The sequence below is a fragment of the Podarcis filfolensis genome (genome assembly GCF_964270895.1).
Source record: "Podarcis filfolensis genome assembly, chromosome: 7".
In the NCBI taxonomy this organism is placed as follows: Eukaryota; Metazoa; Chordata; class Lepidosauria; order Squamata; family Lacertidae; genus Podarcis; species Podarcis filfolensis.
In genome coordinates this window covers 89716346-89738490 of record NC_139603.1, presented here as the reverse complement: position 1 = coordinate 89738490, position 22145 = coordinate 89716346, and the positions used below count along the sequence as shown (strand labels likewise).

Below are 22145 nucleotides of genomic sequence, written 5' to 3'. Positions count from 1 at the left end.
AAAACATTTCTCTTTACTCAGGCATTTGATGGCTGAAAGATACTGTTCCTGCCAACCTTGAAATTACAAGCTGCAGGTGTATGTGGTTGCTTTTAATTGTTTTTGAATATGTTTTGATTGTTGCTGTATTGCTGTAACATTACATTATTACTTTACATTTAACATTAGCATTGCCGCCCTGGGCTCCTTAGGGAGGAAGGGCAGGGTAAAAATGTAGTGAAGTGCATAAGTAAACAGATGCTTACGCAAAGACTGGTCTCACAGCATTATTCATGTTCCCATAGGTGGCGCGGCCCAGCAGCTCCCTGAAGCAGTTCTCAGCCAGCACAGCTGGGTTCTCCTCTTTATCGCCTCCTGTTGGAGAGGAGGGTGGGCCAATCCGGCTGCAAAAACAGGCGCACACACACATTTGGACAGGGTTGCCAGGCTTTGACATTGTGCTTCACTGCCATGACAGAAGATGCAGCCACAGCACCTCCTGCCCACACCCAACCTCTCTCCTTGTCCTCAGGGCCAGCAAAGGGCCCAGCCCCCCCCAAGAGACGGGCATACCTGTCGACATCTTCAATCTTCTGCATATTATAAAGCAGCGAGGGAACAATCTTGTCCATATGCTGAGGCTCCCATATGGTGGCTCGGAGCTCGTCGTTTACGGTTTTGCGAACCACCCCCTGGATGCCCCTGATTCCAGCAATTCGGATCCTGGAACAAGAAACAATGGCATTTTCATAGAAGGGAAAGCTGCAGGATCCCTGCATTTTAGCTGTGATCCCTGCACTGCAGGGGGTTTGAGTCCCTTCCAACTCTACAGTTCTATGGAAGATGGAATGCCCAGAACTTAAGCCCAAAGGCAGCAGGGCTAGCCAATCTGATTACTGAGACCAGGGAGCAAATATCTCTACGCAGGCATATATATTTGATGAAGACACATAAGGAGGACATCAAAGTCCAGACTCAAGCATATAAAGACAGGAGCCAGCATGACTTTTTATTTTCTTTTGCCTAGTTTCACCCTAATCTCATTCATACCTGCCCCTGGCAAGGAAAGCAGTTTTCTATGTCAGTTTTATCCTTCCTGCCCTGCTTCGAGTGCCCCAGCCACCTTCTGTGTTTCTTTAAAGTGCTGGTTTATGAATATGCATTTAAACAATCAAACAGCATTTGTTCTTACAAAAAAGCAACAACAGCCCAGTCCACCAGCACTCTCCATATCCCCTTTTGCTTCCAGCTGGCAGAATGTTCTCTCCAACAGTTCAATGCTCAAAGAGACAAAAACATGATGAATACATTTTCCAGAGCAAAGTGGCTCAGGTTATTATTTACTTATGTTTCCCCCACCCCTAGGGTAACAGCCCATCTCAGATGACTATCATTTGGGTATTGAGCTTCATGGACTCTTGGGTACTTGGTTTAAGCTACAAGAGCTTTTTGGTTTGGCAGAGGCTACCCCGGCAAGCCTCAGCAGAAAGACTCGATACTCTCTGAAAAGGGCACATGAATTAAACTCCATTGACGGTTCTTGGCAGAACATGAATGGGAGAAGATGCTGGGCTTTGCCATCGCAGATATTCTCAGTAGCCTGGTAATTTAGGGAGCAGATACCGGAAAGTGCTCCCATCCCTTCGCCGCACATTGTTACTTACTCGTTCCGTATTTCCGGGTCAGTGTGGCAGGAGTGACACATGCCACTGAAGCGAGACACAAAGAAGTCATAGCGGCGGTGATAGGAAGGCGTGTCCTCCTCAATGTTTGCAAATTTGACAAACTGCGGAAGAGGAAGGAGAAACGGAGAGGATTCAGTACAGCTTCAAAGCAATCAGAAAGTTGGCATCACCCAGCCCCAAAATGCTCCAATCCCCGACTACAGTTGAAATTATCCAGAAAGCAGCACCATTCATAGTTTATTGCATGCAGCGGGTGGAAACACAGCAAAATCATTTCTGTTATTCATCCGTCTTTTTTCTAAGCATTTCTGACTGGCTATCCCTATATTATCATCATCATCATCCTCTTTCTCTGGTGGGGAAAGAGGTCAGGTGCAAGGCTTTCCAGGAGGGCAATCCTCTCTTCCTACATCCCAAACCTTCAGGGCACCGGCAGCAAAAGGCACAGATCTCAATCCCTCAGAGCAAGGCAGCCAGCCGCTTGTCTTTAAAATTCCCCAGGTCTTTTCCCTCTGGCAAACTTTTCTTCCAATGTGGCAAGACCTGGTATTTTTACCACATCAGGACAACTCTCTAGAAATGCTCCAGGACCTGGTAAACAGTATGCAACAGGGAGGGTGTCTTGCAAGCTTCACTTTCTAAAAAACCACCAGGTTAGTAACTTGATAGCCTGCTGCTGCTGAATCTAGTATGCTAGGGCAAATGTTGGGATGTTACCCAGTACAGTGGAACCTCGGGTTACATATGCTTCAGGTTACATATGCTTCAGGTTACATATGCTTCAGGTTACATACGCTTCAGGTCACAGACTCCGCTAACCCAGAAACAGTGCTTCAGGTTAAGAACTTTGCTTCACAATGAGAACAGAAATCGTGCTCCGGCGGCGCGGCGGCAGCAGGAGGCCCCATTAGCTAAAGTGGTGCTTAAGGCTAAGAACAGTTTCAGGTTAAGAACGGACCTCCGGAACGAATTAAGTACTTAACCCGAGGTACCGCTGTAGTTCTTCTCTTCTTTGGGGACCCTTCTCTAGTTGCCTCACCTCTGGAGCTCAGGCACTTAGCAATTCCTGTGGTTGCACCTCTAGCTATGAAGTAGCCTCTTCAGACACGTTCGTTCCCTGGGCACAGTTTAGAAGCGAATCACCCAGGCTTTAAATAAGTAGCATGGTCTATTTTTTAAAAGCTACTGGTTTGTTTGTAGCACCTTTGCTGTTTTAGGCTCAATTCTGCTGTGTTATTGATTTGGTATGTTGGTTTTACTGGATTTTAAATGAGGTTTTGTGTTGTTTTGGAAGCTCCTTGTACATTTTGTTGAAATTGAAAGAGGATGTAAATATTTTAAATACTTTATTTTTTGCTCTATAAGACTCACGTTTTCCCTTCTAAAAAGTAAGGGGAAATGTGTGTGCGTCTTATGGAGCGAATGCAGGCTGCACAGCTATCACAGAAGCCAGAACAGCAAGAGGGATTGCTGCTTTCACTGCGCAGCGATCCCTCTTGCTGTTCTGGCTTCTGAGATTCAGAATATTTTTTTTCTTGTTTTCCTCCTCCCAAAACTAGGTGCGTCTTGTGGTCTGGGTCTTCTAGAGCGAAAAATACGGTGCATAAAAGTAACCCAAGGCAGACCTGGAGCATCCCTGATACAGCACTTGAGCTGAACCAACCTGGGTTCACAAGACCCTTATCCTCACATCGGTCCTGTTTACTTTGCTGTCGGGTGTCCCTATCCTTGGACCAGGCCTGACTCTCAAAACTTTCTTGACTCCGTTTCAGCTACTCCTAGGCTTGCTGCAATACACTCCTACACTTTGGAGACTGGATTCTGTTACTGTGAAACGGTATCACAGGCAGGACAGTCAAGAGTGCAAAAGCAGAAGGCACTCAGGGCTCATCACTAATGCAGCAGTGATGACGAGGGAATAGAATACCTTTGACTTGGAAGATAAAGGGCAAGCTAAGCTTCTATTTAAAGTCTTGCACAGATCTGCTGGAGAAATATAAAGAGTGGATTTCTAGCCCTGTCAGGTGGCACAGAAAAATCTCAAAGACAAGCAAGCAAAGAATATTAATGGAGCATCAGATGGGCAGGAAGAAAAGGGACTTCTTCTCAGTCCTCTACCCACATCTCCTGCAGGCTTTCTAAGTAGCCAACTCACACCTTCCACAAGAACCATGGCCAGAGGGAAGGGTTTCTTTCTTCCTAACCTGTGTCTTTGAGGGAGTCATTGATCAGGGCCTGCCTTAATCCACCAGATGTTTGGGAGGTTTCTTATTCCCCCTTCTATGCTTAAGAACCCACCATTATCCCACCAATATTTTTAAATTTATATCCCATACCTTCAGCACAGATTTATGTTCCCAGGGTAGTATAGTAATAGGAAACCAAAAGGAACACTGAAAATAGCAACAACAACCATGTATACAAACTGTACGGCAAATCAAAACAAAACTAAATAGCCAGATTAAAACTGAGGGCGAAAGCAATCCACCCCTAAATTAAAGGATGCTTACGTTAGCAGTTCTTTAAAGTTGGAGGAAACAGAAATGTTTTTGCCTGGTGCCTAAATGAGAGCGGGGACCTCGAAGGGGATATCTGCCAAAAGTGAGGAGCCACCACAGAAAAGGCTCCGTCTCCGGTAATCACCCACTTCATTTTTAAGATTTTTAAGCACAATCCATTTCATGGTATACAGCCAGGGGAGGCTCAGGGACGACATGTGGCTAGTCAGAATCATAACCAGGGAAGAAGGTATGCAGCCTTGCAGCTTGGTCACACGACCAGGGGTTTGGAAGTAACTGCATTCCTCTCTGCCTCTTCCTAGCCATATCCTCTGTGCAGCTCCCCAAAGGCCATGCCAGGGAAACGATTTTTTTAAAAAAATAAATTTTATTTTATTTTTACCAACCACCAAAACACAAACAGTGAAACCCCCCAGGCAGCTGATACATTGGGTATACAATATTCAATAATATACATATTCAATAACAACAACATATTCAAATTAACCCTATGTACACTTCTATATACCTTAAGACTCCTCCGTCCACAAGGTTTATTTAACTTTTAACACTTTAATCGCCCCAAATTGTTCAAACCTACTCAAATAATTCAATATCTTCTCAAACTAATCCTCCTCTTTCTCACTGACCTTAAACCTTTTCAGCTTGGTCACACGACCAGGGGTTTGGAAGCAACTGCATTCCTCTCTGCCTCTTCCTAGCCATATCCTCTGTGCAGCTCCCCAAAGGCCATGCCAGGGCAACTAAACTGACTCCAGACAGTAGGAGAACCAAGTGGGAGACCCAAGGAGTGTTCACTCACCGAGTTGGTTCCCAGGACTTGCAGCCTCGGTTCTCCGGACTCCAGAAGCTTGGCCACCATGTGAAGGAAGCTCTCCACAAACGGCTTGATGCTTTGAGAATGGCAAGCCATGAGCAGCTGGTCTAGGGCTTCCATGGCAATGAAGACATACCTGCATGCAGAGAGGTGAGCACAAACATCACACAGCCTCCTTGCTTGGGGGGTTTGCCACAGAAAAGGAGGCCAGTACTGGCGGGGGGGCGCAGGGCGGGGAAAATGAGAAGCAAGATTTGAAGTGGGTGTCAGCAAAAATCTTACCCACAGCGGTGTCTGACAACATCTCTGCTCAGCCTCTCTGCTAAATAGGCACCGATCCGATCAAGCTTCTCAGGAGCAGAGACGGCATAGAAGGTGAGTTTCTCCATATCTGCTTTGACAAGGCCATCCTGCACAGGTGAGAGAGAGTTCAAGGAAACAACTTTAAAGATAAATTTAAGTGGTTTGTATTGTACAAACTGATATTTACTGCAGTTGATTTTATGAGACTTATGAGGCTAGCCTAAGCAAAGCATACATTTTAAACTAAATTGTGTGAAACTCCTACAACGTGTGCAGCTATATCCATACCCACAACTAGAGCTATCTTACTTAGCATCAGAACCTGGGTGATTTCACAATGTTGAAGCGGCCAGCTGGCCAACCTTACCAAGTTAACACCTTTAAACAAAAGCTACAAATAAAAAAAAAATGCCTGAACATGAAAACCTCAAAACTCCCTACAACCCCATCTCCCACCCCAAATTAAAACACGGACTGCAAGGGCTCGCTTACTTTTGGATCTTCGGGGAATATGTTATCTACCAGGCGCTTGTAACGTGGGCGCAAGGCAGCACAGCAGCAGCAGACTCCTGCAAAAAACAAGAACTGCAAATGAGAACCAAACTCTGTGGAGGTGGGACCCCTTTTTTCCAGAATGGAATCACCACTCGCAATGACACCCACATCCACAATTCGCAGGCTCAGGTACATGCGCACTTTTGTGAGAAAGTGTCCCACAGACGTAGGTAGGTTCAATAATTTTAACAATGGTTTTAATAGTGGGGAAAGCAGCAACTGGATGCACAAGCTGAATGAAGGGCAGCAGTGAAAACTGGCTCCTCTCCAGAGTCATCCTAGATCAAGCACAGGCAAACTCGCCCTCCAGATGTTTTGAGACTACAATTCCCATCATCCCTGACCACCGGTCCTGTTAGCTAGGGGTGATGGGAGTTGTAGTCCCAAAAAACATCTGGAGGGCCGAGTTTGCCTATGCCTGTTTTCAGATCATGACCACTAGGGGGGGAAGCTGTGCAGCTTTAAGCCAGTTTTGGATCACAAGATACAGCTTGGCACACAATGGACTTTAAGATGCTTATAGATGTGGTGACTTTTAAGCCCACACGTAATTATGTACGTGTTTCAATTATCAGGTCTCTGCTGTAAAAAAAGCACCCCACATACAGAAGTTATTAGCTTGTGAACAGAATTTTTTAATTTTTTAATTATTAAATTTGCGTTCTGTCCTTCCTCTGTAGATCTCAGGGTGGTTCACAGCATGAAAGTACAAGATAAAAACACAAACTCAAAGCACAGCAAGGAGATCTGAAGCATACACAAAATTTGAGGACATCCTTTGAAATCAAAGGAGTGGTTTCACATGCTCCCAAAACCACACTCAGTTTGGAAAGATGGGTACAAAGTGTATCCAATTCACTAGCAGAAAAAAATCAAGATATTCATTTCCTCTTTTTATATGAATATGCGAGGGAAAGATCTGCACAAAGAAAAAGCAGCTGAACTGAACTTAAGGCTACAGCGCCTTGGGAGTAAGCTCTGCTGAACTCTACGGGTCTGACATTATTATGTTAATATATCCACATCCCTCCTTTCTTCCAAGTTGGAATCCATCTGCGTAAAGCCTGCTCAGGACTCATCTGTAAAAGGGTCTTTCCCTGGCAAGCTACATTCAAAGCCTGGAGCCAGAGCCAGACTCTAGTCTGTGATCCCTTGAACTGATTGTAGAGATTCTTGAATATATGGGTGGAGTTGAATGAAAACCGCCAAAGATACATGCTTAGTCGCAAGGTAACAGCATTTTAATATCTAACTTCTTCATTCTTTGAACTGATCACCAATGGCACAGTGGTAAATTCTGAAGGGCAGGAGCTCATCACGGAAGTGGCCACAGCCACATTCCCAAAGAGAGTCCAAAAACACAGCAGCTACACTGACCTGCAGCAGCAGCAGCATCTAGCAGAGGTACCCAGCGTGGTGCCTTCCTGATGGTGGTGGACTACAGCTCCCATCATCCCCAGCCAACACTAGTTATCTCCCGCTTGGGCTACTGCAATGCACTCTATGTGGGGCTACCTTTGAAGGTGACCTGGAAACTGCAATTAATCCAGAACGCAGCAGCTAGACTGGTGACTGGGAGTGGCTGCCGGGACCACATAACACCGGTTCTGAGAGATCTGCATTGGCTCCCAGTACGTTTCCAAACACAATTCAAAGTGTTGGTGCTGACCTTTAAAGCCCTAAATGGCCTCGGTCCAGTATATCTGAAGGAGCGTCTCCACCCCCATCGTTCAGCCCGGACGCTGAGATCCAGCTCCGAGGGCCTTCTGGCGGTTCCCTCCCTGAGAGAAGTGAGGTTACAGGGAACCAGACAGAGGGCCTTCTTGGTAGTGGTGCCCACCCTATTTCCTTCAGATGTGAAGGAAATAAGCAGCTATCTTATCTTTAAAAGACATCTGAAGGCAGCCCTGTTTAGGAAAGTTTTTAATATTTATTGTATTGTTTTTAACACTCGATTGGAAGCCGCCCAGAGTGGCTGAGGAAACTCAGCCAGGTGGACGGGGTATAAATAAATTATTATTATTATTATTATTATTATTATTATTATTATTATTATTATTACTACTACTACTACTACTACTACTATAGTGGTGAGAGAGGATAGGAGCTGTAGTCCAAGAACATGTGGAGGGACAGTCTGTTGGTTGTCCTTGCAAAATACCAATTCATTAGGATCAGTACGGCTGCAACCCAATGAAGAGTTTCTTGAGAAGAGGCTGCACTGAGCTCAGTCATGCTCACTTCTGACTGCAGAGGTTCAGCTTGCAAAATCCATCAAAGAAGCTCAGGATCTGTTTGATTTGGCAGGGAGGCAGGCCAGGGCCTTCTCTGTGGCAGATCCCAAGTTATGGAACTCAAAAGCACTGGGGAGCATTCCAAGGGCCAGTCAGAAAGGTTAGGAGGGCCACCTCTGGCCTGAGGTTCCCTGATCTAGAACACTCCACTCAATAATTCAGAAATGTTAATTTTAAAGTGCACATTTGTCCTTTCCTGTATGCAGTTGCCTTCCCTCTCCTCCTTTGCAAATTCCTTCCTGAGAGCAGTACATGTGAAAAGGATCTAGGAGTCTTGGTTGACCACAAACTTGACATGAGCCAACAGTGTGACGCGGCAGCTAAAAAAGCCAATGCAATTCTGGGCTGTATCAATAGAAGTATAGCATCTAGATCAAGGGAAGTAATAGTGCCACTGTATTCTGCTCTGGTCAGACCTCACCTGGAGTACTGTGTCCAGTTCTGGGCACCACAGTTCAAGAAGGACACTGACAAACTGGAACGTGTCCAGAGGAGGGCAACCAAAATGGTCAAAGGCCTGGAAACGATGCCTTATGAGGAACAGCTAAGGGAGCTGGACATGTTTAGCCTGGAGAAGAGGAGGTTAAGGGGTGATATGATAGCCATGTTCAAATATATAAAAGGATGTCACATAGAGGAGGGAGAAAGGTCGTTTTCTGCTGCTCCAGAGAAGTGGACACGGAGCAATGGATCCAAACTACAAGAAAGAGGATTCCACCTAAACATTAGGAAGAACTTCCTGACAGTAAGAGCTGTTCAACAATGGAATTTGCTGCCAAGGAGTGTGGTGGAGTCTCCTTCTTTGGAGGTCTTTAAGCAGAGGCTTGACAACCATATGTCAGGAGTGCTCTGATAGTGTTTCTTGCTTGGCAGGGGGTTGGACTCGATGGCCCTTGTGGTCTCTTCCAACGCTATGTTTCTATGATTCTATGATTCTATGATTCCTTCGCTCTAATATGGGGCAAGCAATATTAGCTTCCAACTGGTCAAATTTCCAAGATTTCAGCACACAGTTACACTCGATCAAACCAAGAAAACCACTATGCTACCATGCAAGGAGGCAGCAACGCCAACGTTAAGCGTATACAGTTATGGTACATGCCAGCAACTGGTCCACACAGTAAGAACAGACTTATATACCTGGAGAATATGTGTCTGGGGAGACATGTGTAGGGAAACAAGCAAAAATCAGCTTGAAATTATATCTGCAGTAAAATCAACAGCACAGTTTACTCCACGTTTGAACAAGAGGCTCATGTTAACATCTCCTTTCACACTGCCCCCCCTTTCAACTATGAAATAATCCAGTGGGTTTGCTCAAACTGCATGCACTGAAGATATTAAGAAGAGAAAGAGGACGGTTTGAGTATACAGATGTTTTTCAAACTTTCAAGAGAAAGCAATGCTCCTTCTCAGCAAAATAACGGAACGGGGGTGAGGGAGGGAGGGGGGAGAGAAGGCGCTCTGAAAAATTCACCTACCAAGGCACACGCACGGGCCTGGTTCCCATTCAGGATTGTAGTCATAGGACTTATCTTGCTCAGCCACAGGAACTGCCACATAGGTCTTCATCCTGTTCCCTCCTGGCAGTTCTGCAGTTCCACCTTTCTTTAGCTGCCCCGGCTCTCTCCTGCCCGGGCTCGGCAATGTCAAATTCAGGTACAGGCAGCACACACTTATCTAGCTATCCCTGCACGTGACAGAAGCGCCAAGGGACCCTGCACATGAGAACACCGCGTATCCAATTGCACCGACAATGCCAAGCTCTGGAAATGAAAGAGAGTGCCTGGCCCCACACAGCCGGGGTCAGTGCACCTGACATGCATGTAACTAAGCCTGGCCACCTTGTAATGAGATGCACAGATGGAGAAAGGACATTTCTCCATTGTCCTTTGGAAGGACATTGTCCTAATAAGAAGCTTAGCCTATTATTTACAGCTGGATAAGTGTAGGGTAAAAGAAAGAAAACAAACTCTCTCAAAATGCTACCCATAAAAAAACTGCATTAACATTTGCAGAAATAAAGCTAATACAGTTCTGTGCAGAAATACAGTGGTACCTCAGGTTACATACGCTTCAGGTTACAGACTCCGCTAACCCAGAAATAGTACCTTGGGTTAAGAACTTTGCTTCAGGATGAGAACAGAAATTGTGCTCCAGCAGCGGCAGGAGGCCCCATTAGCTAAAGTGGTGCTTCAGGTTAAGAACAGTTTCAGGTTAAGAATGGACCTGCAGAACGAATTAAGTACTTAACCCGAGGTACCACTGTATATGTCATTCAAACGGGTACACACTGTAACCCAGCCACCCACATTGGTACAGAGGGCTGGCTGTTTAATGCTACTAGCAGGACAGGAATCAAATAGCGCTCCGGGCTAGATAGCAGCCTGCTGCTGCAGCAGCTTCTGTGCGATAACCTTTCAGATACCTGAGATTGCTCTCTTGAGGAACGTAAGATTAAGGGATGGCATGATAGAAACCTTCAGGTATCTGAAGGGAGCAGACTTGCTCTCTGTTGCTCCAGAGAACAAGCCTAGAACCAATGAATAAAAACTATGGGGAAGCTGAACATTAGGAGAGACTTTTAAATGCTAAGACCTATATAGCAGAAGAAGAACAGGCCATCTGGGGCAGTGTGAGGCTCTTAAGACTCATAGAATTGTAGAGTTGGAATGGGCCCAAGGGTCATCTAGTCCAACCCCCTTTGCTGGCAGTATTTAAACAGAAGCTGGGCAGCCATGGGTCACAGATGCTATAGTTGCATTCTGCACTGCAGACCTAGCTTTGAGCAGGGAGTTGGACTAGACAAACCCCCAGGTCTCTTCCAAAACAATGACACTATGAAAAGTTGTAACAACTGAGTAGCCTTGCAGAATAGAGCAGCCAGTAAAAAACATGATTAAAATATACCGGCATTTGGGGATGTTTTTGAACTGTGGGGCCTCAGACACCCACAAAGAATCATGAGTTGGGGCCACAGCATCTTAAAAAGCAGAGACATCACCTTGCCGACAAAGGTCCGTATAGTTAAAGCTATGGTTTTCCCATTAGTGATGTATAGAAGTGAGAGCTGGACCATAAAGAAGGCTGACCGCTGAAGAATGGATGCTTTTGAATTCTGGTGCTGGAGGAGACTCTTGAGAGTCCCATGGACTGCAAGAAGATCAAACCTCTCCATTCTGAAGGAAATCAGCCCTGAGTGCTCACTGGAAGGACAGATCCTGAAGCTGAGGCTCCAAGACTTTGGCCACCTCATGAGAAGAGAAGACTCTCTGGAAAAGACCCTGATGTTGGGGAAGATGGAGGGCACAAGGAGAAGGGGACGACAGAGGACAAGATGGTGGGACAGTGTTCTCGAAGCGATCAGCGTGAGTTTGACCAAACTGCGGGAGGCAGTGGAAGACGGAGGGCTTGGCGTTCTCTGGTCCATGGGGTCACAAAGAGTCGGACACGACTAAACAACAACAACCACCTTTCTCCTCCTCTGGTTCCATCATGATTATTACTACAACCTATTGTAGTCGAGACCAGTAATGTACTGCTTTGTTGCATTCGCAGGCTTTCAATACTCCTGAACCAAGAGACCTAGGCTGACAGCTCATCTTACACGTTTTTTTTTTAAAATGGACTACTGCAATATACTACACATGGGGCTGCCCTTGAAGATGGTCCAGAGGCTGCAATAAGTGCAAAATGCTGATACACTGAACTCTGCACTGTCTGCCTATTGGCCACCAGAACCAATTCAAGGTATTGGTTCCAAGATACTAAATCCTATATGACCTCGGTACTTAAAAGAGGTTCTCCCTTACTGTTCCCCAGCCTAGGTTTTGAGATCTGCTGGGAAGGCTCTGCTCAGTGTCACCAATGGCCAAGGTTTACCGGGAGGTGCTGCTGAGCAGGGCCTTCTCAGTTAAGGCCCCTTCTTATGGAACGAAGCTGTGATCAGATTCTCTCCCTTATTGGTGACATCGCCTAAAACCACATTTAGTTTTGCTAGCATTTGGTGCCTAACTGTACAGTGTATCAAGAGAGGGTACTTTATGAACTGATGCTGTCTTCAATGTTTGAATTGTTTAATTATATTTTTTTTATACACACGTGTGTGTGTGTGTGTGTGTGTGTGTGTGTGTGAAAGAGAGAGAGAGAGAATGGTTTTGAATGGTTTAAATTGCTGTTAGCCTCCCTGGCTCCATTTGGAGAAAGGCAAGAGTATAAACATAAGCAGCAAATAAATAACTAAATCTATTTGAAGATCATTTTTGATACAATTTTAGTGAAAGCAAAAGAGCTCACCACATCCATGCAAGCAACCTCCAAATGCTATTAGCCTTAAGCTTGACATTCACTTTAGCAGCCCGCCAACGCTCCAGAAGTACAGAACATTTCTTCTGCAATGTTACATCTGCTGTATAGCCAATGTCATGTTGCTGTTTGTTATGTTGAAAGAGCTCCTTCTCTTCCTAGCCTGAGTGATGCTGATCAACTGCTGCACTCAATAAAAAGGAATACATTGTTCACACTTGAAAAGCGTACTTTAAAAGGATCTCTCTCTCTCTTTCTAATCCATTGTCAAAGACAGCCAAGACACAATGCCAGCTACAGAAGGAAAGGTTGTGGTACTCATGTGCACACACAAAAGTATGAAAAAATATTGAAATCAAAGGCCATTGTATTTCACTAGTTCTGCAAGAAGGATCAAGGCTTCTCCCACACAAAGCATCTTAGAAATACCTGAATAGAAAAGTATTGATGTTTCTAAGTCACTGAACTAGGTGTTTTTAAAAAGGGGCACCACACTTGAAAATGAACGGTCTGTCTTTTAAAGAGAGGTAACCCTTTTTTCCCCTAGACCAGAGCTTCTGAATAACTTAGAAATTTTAAAATGTTTTTTTAAACATGGATAAAGACTGATTTATTTTTTAAATTATTTTTAAAGGGAGATATACCCAGGCATACAAGAACATAAAGAAGCACAAGAATAAAGAAGCGGAGCTACTTGCCCATCTTGGCCAGTAATTAGTGGTACTACAATGGATTTCCCATTTTTGTGCATGTTTTAATTATAGCAGCCACATCTAAAGACTGCGTGATTGTGAACCTCAGTACTAACTGCACACCAGTTATTTCCTTCATCAAGCTTTCGTTTCAATTGTGGGAATATTTATTTCTTGACCTCTCTATTATGAATGCCTTGATCAAAAAAAAGAGTTAGCCAGATTTTACAGATAAGTGTCCATTTTATTTTCTGCTAAGTATTTTAATAGCAGTTTTAGCAGGGAGCTCCACTTTGACTGCTACATTTGCCTAGCAGCTTAAGACTCAAGCCCTCTAACTGCTAGGAGTATTCACAATAGCAGTTAATTTCGAAGAAGGTAATACATTTCTGGATGGCAATGAGTACGTCTGCTACAACGTCTGAAGCCAAAGCTCCACATTCAAAGATGCATCACACTTGCCACATTTTGTTTCTGCTTTTCCTTTTTCAGAAGAGATTTCCTCCAAAGGACCGAATCTCAAATTCTCAGTGCAAACGCCTTACATTTCCAACAGGTTGCCATACTTACTGCCAGGCATTGTTGATGTGAAGCTTGGCTTCTATTTTCCACCATGCGATAAACTGCAAGAGAAAAAAGAAAGTCCTCACGTCAGAGCCATTGACTTGGTGCAGCTGACGCTATTAACAGGCTTACAACTAACTCCCGCTGAACAGTCAAGAGAGAAGAAGATCCCATTGAAGACATGGAGCTAAGCGCTCAGAGACAACCCATCCAACCCCTAGTCCTTTTCACAAGCAGTGCCGGGTTTACATATAAGCTAAACAAGCTATAGCTTAGGGCCCCACTCTCTTGGCCCCCCCCCCAAAAAAAATCACTATTAATATACTTCTTAATTGTATTTCAGTTCCACAATTACATCAATCAGAATTCACATTCAGAAACAAGGCAGATCTTTCAAAGCAGCATGAAGATATAAAACGAAGGCCAGAACCAAACAGATCAGCAAGAGCTAAAAACCTGGGCAAATATAAAAGTCTTTGCCCAGCTCCAGAAAGACATCAGAGTAGGCACTGGAAAAATCCTCTATTGGGAGAGCATTTCAAAATTGGGGTGTCACTGCTAAAAATGCCCTTTTCCCAGACAACCAACCACTGCCCCCAGGTGATGGGGAACCTGGAGAAGAGGCCCTCTCTGATCATCCAGGAGTTAATATTCAGATCTTACACTGGTGCCCCTTTCTGTCTTGGAGGAGCTCAGAGCAGCTCCCCTCGGGCTGCCAGGCTGTCTTTCCACTCAGGCTGTTCGCAGGGCCAAATCTGCTTAGCTTCCAAAGAAGCTGTGCCATGTGCCTCCAGACCTTTCGAAAGGCGGAGTCCGATACACAATTACATGAGAGCAACTCCCACTGGATTTAATAGCATTCTCTCCCCAAGCAAACATGTCCAAGATCACAGGGTAGGCGGCAGAAGTCTTAAACAGGCTCCACTCTATTAGAAAAGAGAAACTGCTCATGTTTAGGGTACCACCGTCCAACTCCTAGATATAAGGCCCAATAATGTTAGTTATGGGATGCAGGTGGCACTGTGGGTTAAACCACAGAGCCTAGGGCTTGCCGATCAGAAGGTTGGTGGTTCGAATCCCTGCGACGGGGTGAGCTCCCGTTGCTCGGTCCCTGCTCCTGCCCACCTAGCAGTTCCAAAGCACGTCAAAGTGCAAGTAGATAAATAGGTACCGCTCCGGCGGGAAGGTAAATGGCGTTTCCGTGCACTGCTCTGTTGCGCCAGAAGCGGCTTAGTCATGCTGGCCACATGACCCGGAAGCTGTCTGCGGACAAACGCCGGCTCCCTCGGCCAGTAAAGCGAGATGAGCGCCGCAACCCCAAAGTCGTCTGTGACTGAACCTATTGGTCAAGGGTACCTTTACCTTTTTAATGTTAATTATTAAGCTTAACACTATTAAATTTGGTTATTAATACATTTTAGTTTCAAGTTTGGAGCAACTGCATACGTGCCAGAGTTCAGTGTTGCAAACCTTTCTAAATCTTGCCTTGGGGAAGCTTTCAAGTCGAGAAATAGGATGCACTTCAACTGGATGCTTCCCTTCTCTGCACAATGAAATGGAAAAGAGCTGAGCAAGGGCACGGCCACAGCTTTTCTGAAGCTCCTGATAGCCGCAGGGGAGTTTGCGCAGAACTCCGAAGTGAATTATGCTCTAGTTTTCTATACAGGAACTATTTTTTCTGCATCCCTCACAATCAACATGCATCCCCTCTGACATTCCTTTCTTAATGTGATCTTGTACAGTGCTCAAGTAGGCAGGGGATGGACGGACTGAGAGATACCCACCTGCATTTTCCATCTGTCAGAGCAGCAATATTTTAAATAAATATTTTAACTCTGCCTTTATGATTGGGGCAATCAGCAACAGCACATGGTCATGCTAGCTAGCTCATTTTATGTACGTTCATGCCTTTTTTGCCCTTTGAGGCAAAACCGAAAAGATAAATGCCTCTTTGCACAACTGTGGGAAGAAGGCACGCGTACAGAAGCAAAGGAACACAACAGAGGAAGCGAAACTATGTCTGTGGGTGGTGTCAATTATGTAACAGCTTCCCTGGCTTTTGTAGGTACACTTCTGCCATCTTGTCTATGAACAGCATGGCTTTAATTAATGCCTCTGATTTCGTGATCGGCCATACCATAATCAAAATTCAATCTTAATGACTGGCACACCTCAAAGGCCAAAAAAACCCCCATGAAGGTATGTAAAACGAGTTAGCTAGCTTGACCATGTGCTGTTGCTGATTGCCCCAAACATAAAGGCAGAGTTAAAACATTTCTTTTAAAATATTGCTGCTCTGACAGAGCTTAGAAAATGCAGTTGGGTATCTCTGAGGCCACATCTTGCCTTGCACAAAAATAAGTGGGATGGAGCAATGTGGAAATGGAGCGGACTGTGAAGGACAGACAACGCACTAAGGCGCATTAAACAAAACCTGCCTTACAACAAGTTCTATTACTAGTAGCAAAATAACATTATCAAATGCGTGTCCTCTTTTTCCAAGGATCTGACAGGGCAGCGTACACTGGATTGTATAATTTTATCCTCACAACAGCCCTGCTAAGTAAGTTAGGCTGAGACATAAAGAAACCGGATGGGGAGTATTTCGTGGTGTTTCATCTACTGCTGGCCTTTCAAAGATTTATTTTGCAGGCAAAACAAAACGAAAACATGTGAGAAGGACATGCAACCACATGGGTAGGAAGCAGAAGATTTAAATATTCACGCAATAGCTAATAACTTGAGCTGTTAATTTCTGGGAGCTTCTGCTTGAGAATCCTAGAACTGATACTCAGATGGACTGAAGTAGATTAGGGATTTTATGGCATCTAGGCCATAGGGCACCTTGTACTAGAGTATGTTACAAGCAGTTGTTCTGATGATCTAAAATCGAGTCAAATGCTCCACTACCTGGGGCTCATGTTTCCCACCGCATGGGTGCGATGCGGCAGACTCCCTCGTCAGGTACTCATGTTCTGGAGCGTTTAAACTACATCTGCATTCAAGCTACACCTGCCCTCCTTTAGTCTACAAATGTTTCTTACAGAGCAACTAAATATGAAGTTTTGGGATCAAAAGGTTGGAATCTGCAGCAACTGTGAGGATTCTGCTGCTCTGGTGACCCCGACATATATTTATTTTTTTACTGCAGAGTGACAGACGAGAACTAACTGAATGAAACAGTCAGAAGGGAAGCAAACAGTTCATAGCCCTTAACGCACGGATGCATCATATGGTACCCAGGAAAGCTTGTCGCCAATTTCCCTTCTTCACTCAGAGACAGTATCTAAATCGCACGGACTAATGGACAGTTGGAGTTGGGACTCTGGAGGCCAGGATTCATCCCAGTGCCACCGTAACCTTACATAACAGGCTTACAAAACTGTCTTAACAGCAAGCATGGGGGGAAATATGGTTTTAAAATTGTCTAAAGACCTCTACACATTCATTATTACAGAGGTGCAATCTGCTATCTACCCAGACAGATAGCTGACTGGAAAACTACACTTTCCACTCTACTTACTACAAGACAAAACTATGTTATTTTAGGAAAGGCCATGCCATCTGCATCACCTCATATGTAGAATACAGAGCAATCTGTGTGACTTAACCTATATAGCAGCCATGCGTTTAACTGGCTTTCCATCCAATTATGGTTTTCTTTTTGCCTTATCTGACTTTTAATCACAACCTTCACTGAATTAAAAAATATGTTTTTGTTTAAATGCCCCGATTTAAACAGTGCACCCATGCTACCTTTTCAGGGGGAAAAAATCCTCAAAATACATTTTCTTTTCAAGACTTCATGTGAATAGAGAAAAGGGAGAAAAAGAACAGCAATATTTAAAATATTCATTGTGGGAGCTGTAAAAGTGAAAATTAATGGCAGCTTGCAATAATAATAAAGTCTTGGGTGGGGGGAGGAATACCTTACTTTAATGTTTCTTCATCAAAGCTGAGTTTGGATCATTGCATCCTTTTCAGTAACAGAGGGTTCCAACACTATGCTCAAAAAAGGCTGGTTTATTCTTTGTTCCATAAGCACATGTTCTTTTCTTTGTGGAAAACAAGTTCTGAAATGCCCAGCTAGAAATTCCCAATGATATTTTCTTAGAACTGTTCAAGGTAGATTTTTTTTAAAATCCTTCCTGCCTTGCACAATTTTTTCTAGAGGCAAAAACCGCATCCTGCGATGACCTTCCCACTACACCATCAGAGAAACTGTCACTCCGTGCCATCATTTTATCTCACAAAATCCTAGAATCACCACCAGCCAACGCTACGAAGTACCCGCACTGTCACCCAAAGCTGTGCCAAAGTCCTGACAATCACCCCAAGGAGAACAAAGCAGCCCCTGTCCCTCCACGCCTTGTCACTGATACAAAGAGAGAGAGAGACCCACCTTGGCAGGACACACAGCATCTTAGTGCGCTGTTCCTCAGAGAGGAAGGACGGCACAGAATTATGCAGCCAAGGGCACAGCACCAGATCCAGCCTCCTTCGCAACACGGCAAAACTGTCATTTGCCTCTGCTGTGATTACAATGCCAACAAACCCTGGAGCGTTTTCCAGTTTAGAAGGTTGAAATAACCATGACAATTTAGAACTATTTTAACCTCTAAAGAGCTACCTGTGCTCATGGCAGAACATTTCAAATGATTCTAGGAATGAAGATCACATTTCTAGGGATCTGGGCAACCAATCAACAGTTGCACAGCTTTGAAATGAGATAAATGCCATTTTGGTCAACTAAAGGACCCCCAAATGTTTTAGAAAAGTGTATCACTGATAACTTAACGTGGAAAACTTAATGCAGAAAACCTATTTGTACACTTTGGCAGGCTTGTACAAACACGCAGCGACAGCACTTGCCTGGCGATGCACCAGAGGTGAGGGGTCCCTTGGGGTCACTTCAATCGTAGCACAGTCTCCAGAGAAAAACCCTGAGCAACATCATGCTCTGTTAAACTCCACCAGGATACACTGATATTGGCAGCTGCACTTTTTAAAAAAGCTGAGAGCGTATTGTGGATTATAGGCAATAAATACCTGTTCCTTAGGACCTAAAGAAACTGTCTTGGCTGAGAAGAGTTCTATAGTGAAGCAACAATAGGAAATTGTTCCGTAAGCCTGAATACAGTGGTGCCCCGCAAGACGAATGCCTCGCAAAACGAAAAACGCGCAAGACGAAAGGGTTTTTCGGTTTTTGCGTCGCTTCGCAAGACGATTTTCCCTATGGGCTTGCTTCACAAGACAAAACGTCTTGCGAGTTCTTGCGAGTTTGTTTCCTTTTTCTTAAAGCCGCTAAGCCGTTAATAGCAGCTAAGCCGCTAATAGCCGCTAAGCCGCTAATAGCCGTGCTTCGCAAGACGAAAAAACCGCAAGACGAAGAGACTCGCGGAACGGATTAATTTCGTCTTGCGAGGCACCACTGTAAAGGTATTTAGTTACCTCTCAGCTGTCTCTCACCAACAATCCAAGTAGCTAAAGAGAGGTAAGAGGATGGGCTTTTATTCAGCAGTCTTGTCAATATGTCCACAAATATTCATAATCTGATAACTTTGATAGTCTTTACTTGGACGTCATTATTTTAACACTGGCTTCCTAGAGTACTTCTGCTATGGGGCAACTATATAAATGAAGCAGGTAAATAAATAAGGGGAAAGCAAAATGTCACTTAGAGAAGGATCTGCAAGGTTTTCCTCGAAGCCTGAATTTGTCTTATTCTAGGTTATTTGATGTTTTAATGGGCTGTAAACCACATTGAGATTTTTTTCTACAAAGCTGTATAGAAATGAAACGAAGAAGAATTGTACTCATTCTGCATGCCTATTGTAGATTTTTGCTTTTCTTCTTTTAATTTTCATCTGCAGTTACAATTGTTCTCTCCGTTAAAAAAGTGTAGTATAAACACCAACAACTGGGAAACACTGGCCTGCGAGCGCTCCAGTTGGAGAACAGCCTTTACCAAAGGTGTCACAGGCTTAGAAGACACTCGAACTCAGGACGCAAGGGAGAGACGTGCTAAGAGGAAGGCCCGCTTGGCAAATCCACAGCATGATCAACTCCTGCCCGGAAACCAATGTCCCCACTGTGGAAGGATGTGTGGATCCAGAATTGGCCTCCAATCACTTAGAGACTCATTGTAAAACAGTGTTTATGGAAGACAATCTTACTCGGCTACGAGGAATCGCCAAAAAAGAAGAGATACATTATAAAATGAAACGAAAAAACTTTACAAAAAAGTTTGCAAAGTTACTAGTGAGCTGGGAGATTATCAGAGGAGGGATGGAGAGCCCAGCCTCCCCTCTAGCAGCCCTACTCTGAGTGTAGAGGTTGGGGCTTCTATTTGAAAACACCCCTTTAAGCTTCCATATGGGGTGCAGAGGATGGAAGAAGATGCCCTCTGCCCCTCCACTCACTCACTAGTGCCTAAAGACAAGGTCTGAATCAATTCAACGCAGAGCACAGAAGAGGTTACTGTGCCCTCTGTGAAATGGGCGCCATCTCATACACAGATATGCAAGAACTCGAGGCTAGCTGAGCTAGCCAAAGTCATGAAGTTCTTGTGAGGCTGGCAAATCTTAAGGAAGAGCAGGAGTGGGAGACTGGGCGAGATGTGATTGAATGAATCTTTATTTGCGTCAGCCATCAGCCATAGCAATAAAACAACAAGAAGATATACAAAGAAGAGAAATAAAAAGTCAGTTATATAAAACACATTTCAGGGTTTTGAATCAAGATCCAAGGTGAATGCCTGTCCAAACCTCAGCCCCATATCATAGCTGTGCTAGGGGTTCAGCCTGGAACACTTCCAGGACTGATGGTATATGTTTACCACCTTTTGTGCGGAAAAAGCATGTCAGAATTTTGGCGCTTTGGGACGCTTTTTCTTTTGCACATTTCTGGTGTGCTCCCTATGACTCCGTAGACTGGAAAATAAGGCCAGGATATGTGAAAACTTTGACCTGCTCAATTAGTTGGTTGTACATGCGCCATGCACCCAGGGACGCGGGTGGCGCTGTGGGTAAAACCTCAGTGCCTAGGACTTGCCGATCATATGGTCGGCGGTTCGAATCCCCACGGCGGGGTGAGCTCCCGTCTTTCGGTCCCAGCTCCTGCCCACCTAGCAGTTCGAAAGCACCCCTAAGTGCAAGTAGATAAATAGGTACCGCTTTATAGCGGGAAGGTAAACAGCGTTTCCGTGCGCTGCGCTGGTGCTGGCTCGCCAGAGCAGCTTCGTCACGCTGGCCACATGACCTGGAAGTGTCTTCGGACAGCGCTGGCTCCCGGCCTCTTAAGTGAGATGAGCGCACAACCCTAGAGTCGGACACAACTGGCCCGTACGGGCAGGGGTACCTTTACCTTTACCATGCAGGGACCCTATAGTTTCTTGAGAAAACCATGACTTTGGTTTTCTTGTAATTCACGGCCAGCTGTTCTCTCTAGCAATATCCTGAAAAGCCAGATGTGATTTTTGCCCTGCCTTACTACTGCCATTGCCTACAACCAAGGGCGCTCTGCCATGCTGGGTTTTGCTCACCGGGTTCCCTTAGCAATACCAAGACACCCCTTCAGTGTAGACACAGAAGCCTGTGTTTTTGGAAAGCAGTGGGGTGTTTTTAAGCCTAAGTTGGGTGGTCATCTGTTTCGCCTGCATTGCAGGGGGTTGAACTAGATGGCCTTTGGGGAACCCTTCCCTTCCAACTTTGCCATTCTAACAGCAGAGGAGGGTGGCACGCCCAGGCTCTTGAGTTCCCACAAGAGAGCAGGAAGTGGGGGGCAAGAAGAAGTTGGATAATTCCTTCTTTGCCTCACACTTCCCTCTGCAGAGAACCTGGGGGGAGGACAAGGGCTGCCCCAACTTCTCCACTTGGGAGTTTTAAACCGATAGGCAGCGGGGGAGCTTTTAAAACTGAAACAAAGCAAGCAGATGCTGGCAGAATCACGGAATCGTGGAGTCGGAAGGGACCCCATGGGGTCATCCATCCCAACCCCCTGCAATGCACGAATCTCTCTTTATTTTCTTTTTCTTTTTTGCAAAACAATTTACATCGAATATAGACCCCCCCAAAAAAACCACACCTAAGCAGCCCATAAAGACTAACTAACAACATTACACATTTAACATAACACACACTGTAACTTCCGATTCACCTCATTGCACTTATTACATCTTATTGTTCTATACACACTTCATCGTTATTATTTTCCCATTACTTATCAGGAAAATTTTGACTTTAGTAATTTCCTTATATTTCAAGATTCAATCAAAATTTGTCAGGAGCTTTGCATTATCACAGTACAGTGGTAGCTCCAGTTGAGGGCAGGATCCGTTCCGGTCGGATCCCGAGGTTTCCGCAACCTGAGGACCACATCTGCGCATGCGCAGACGGCTTCTGCGCATGCACGCACAGCGAAACCTGGTAAAA

At 44.9% G+C, this 22145-nt stretch overlaps 1 protein-coding gene across 4 annotated transcripts in view; it reads right to left on the bottom strand.

The window, feature by feature from the left end:
• LOC310766079 (protein EFR3 homolog A) overlaps positions 1-22145 on the bottom strand; it is a 55904-nt gene that overhangs the window by 31916 nt on the left and 1843 nt on the right. Inside the window, exons 1-8 of one of the 4 annotated variants that reach the window (XM_083621974.1) lie at positions 18763-18813; positions 13720-13772; positions 5796-5872; positions 5283-5410; positions 4986-5136; positions 1644-1765; positions 553-702; positions 246-383 (exon numbers count right to left, since the gene is read on the bottom strand). In XM_083621974.1, coding sequence (XP_083478100.1) covers positions 246-383; positions 553-702; positions 1644-1765; positions 4986-5136; positions 5283-5410; positions 5796-5872; positions 13720-13729 — 776 coding nt within the window. In that variant the 5' untranslated portion in view covers positions 13730-13772; positions 18763-18813. Of the gene's footprint in view, positions 1-245; positions 384-552; positions 703-1643; positions 1766-4985; positions 5137-5282; positions 5411-5795; positions 5873-9292; positions 10207-13719; positions 13773-18585; positions 18814-22145 lie in introns of those variants that run through there. The other 3 variants (XM_083621973.1, XM_083621972.1, XM_083621975.1) reach the window with 3 other exon arrangements.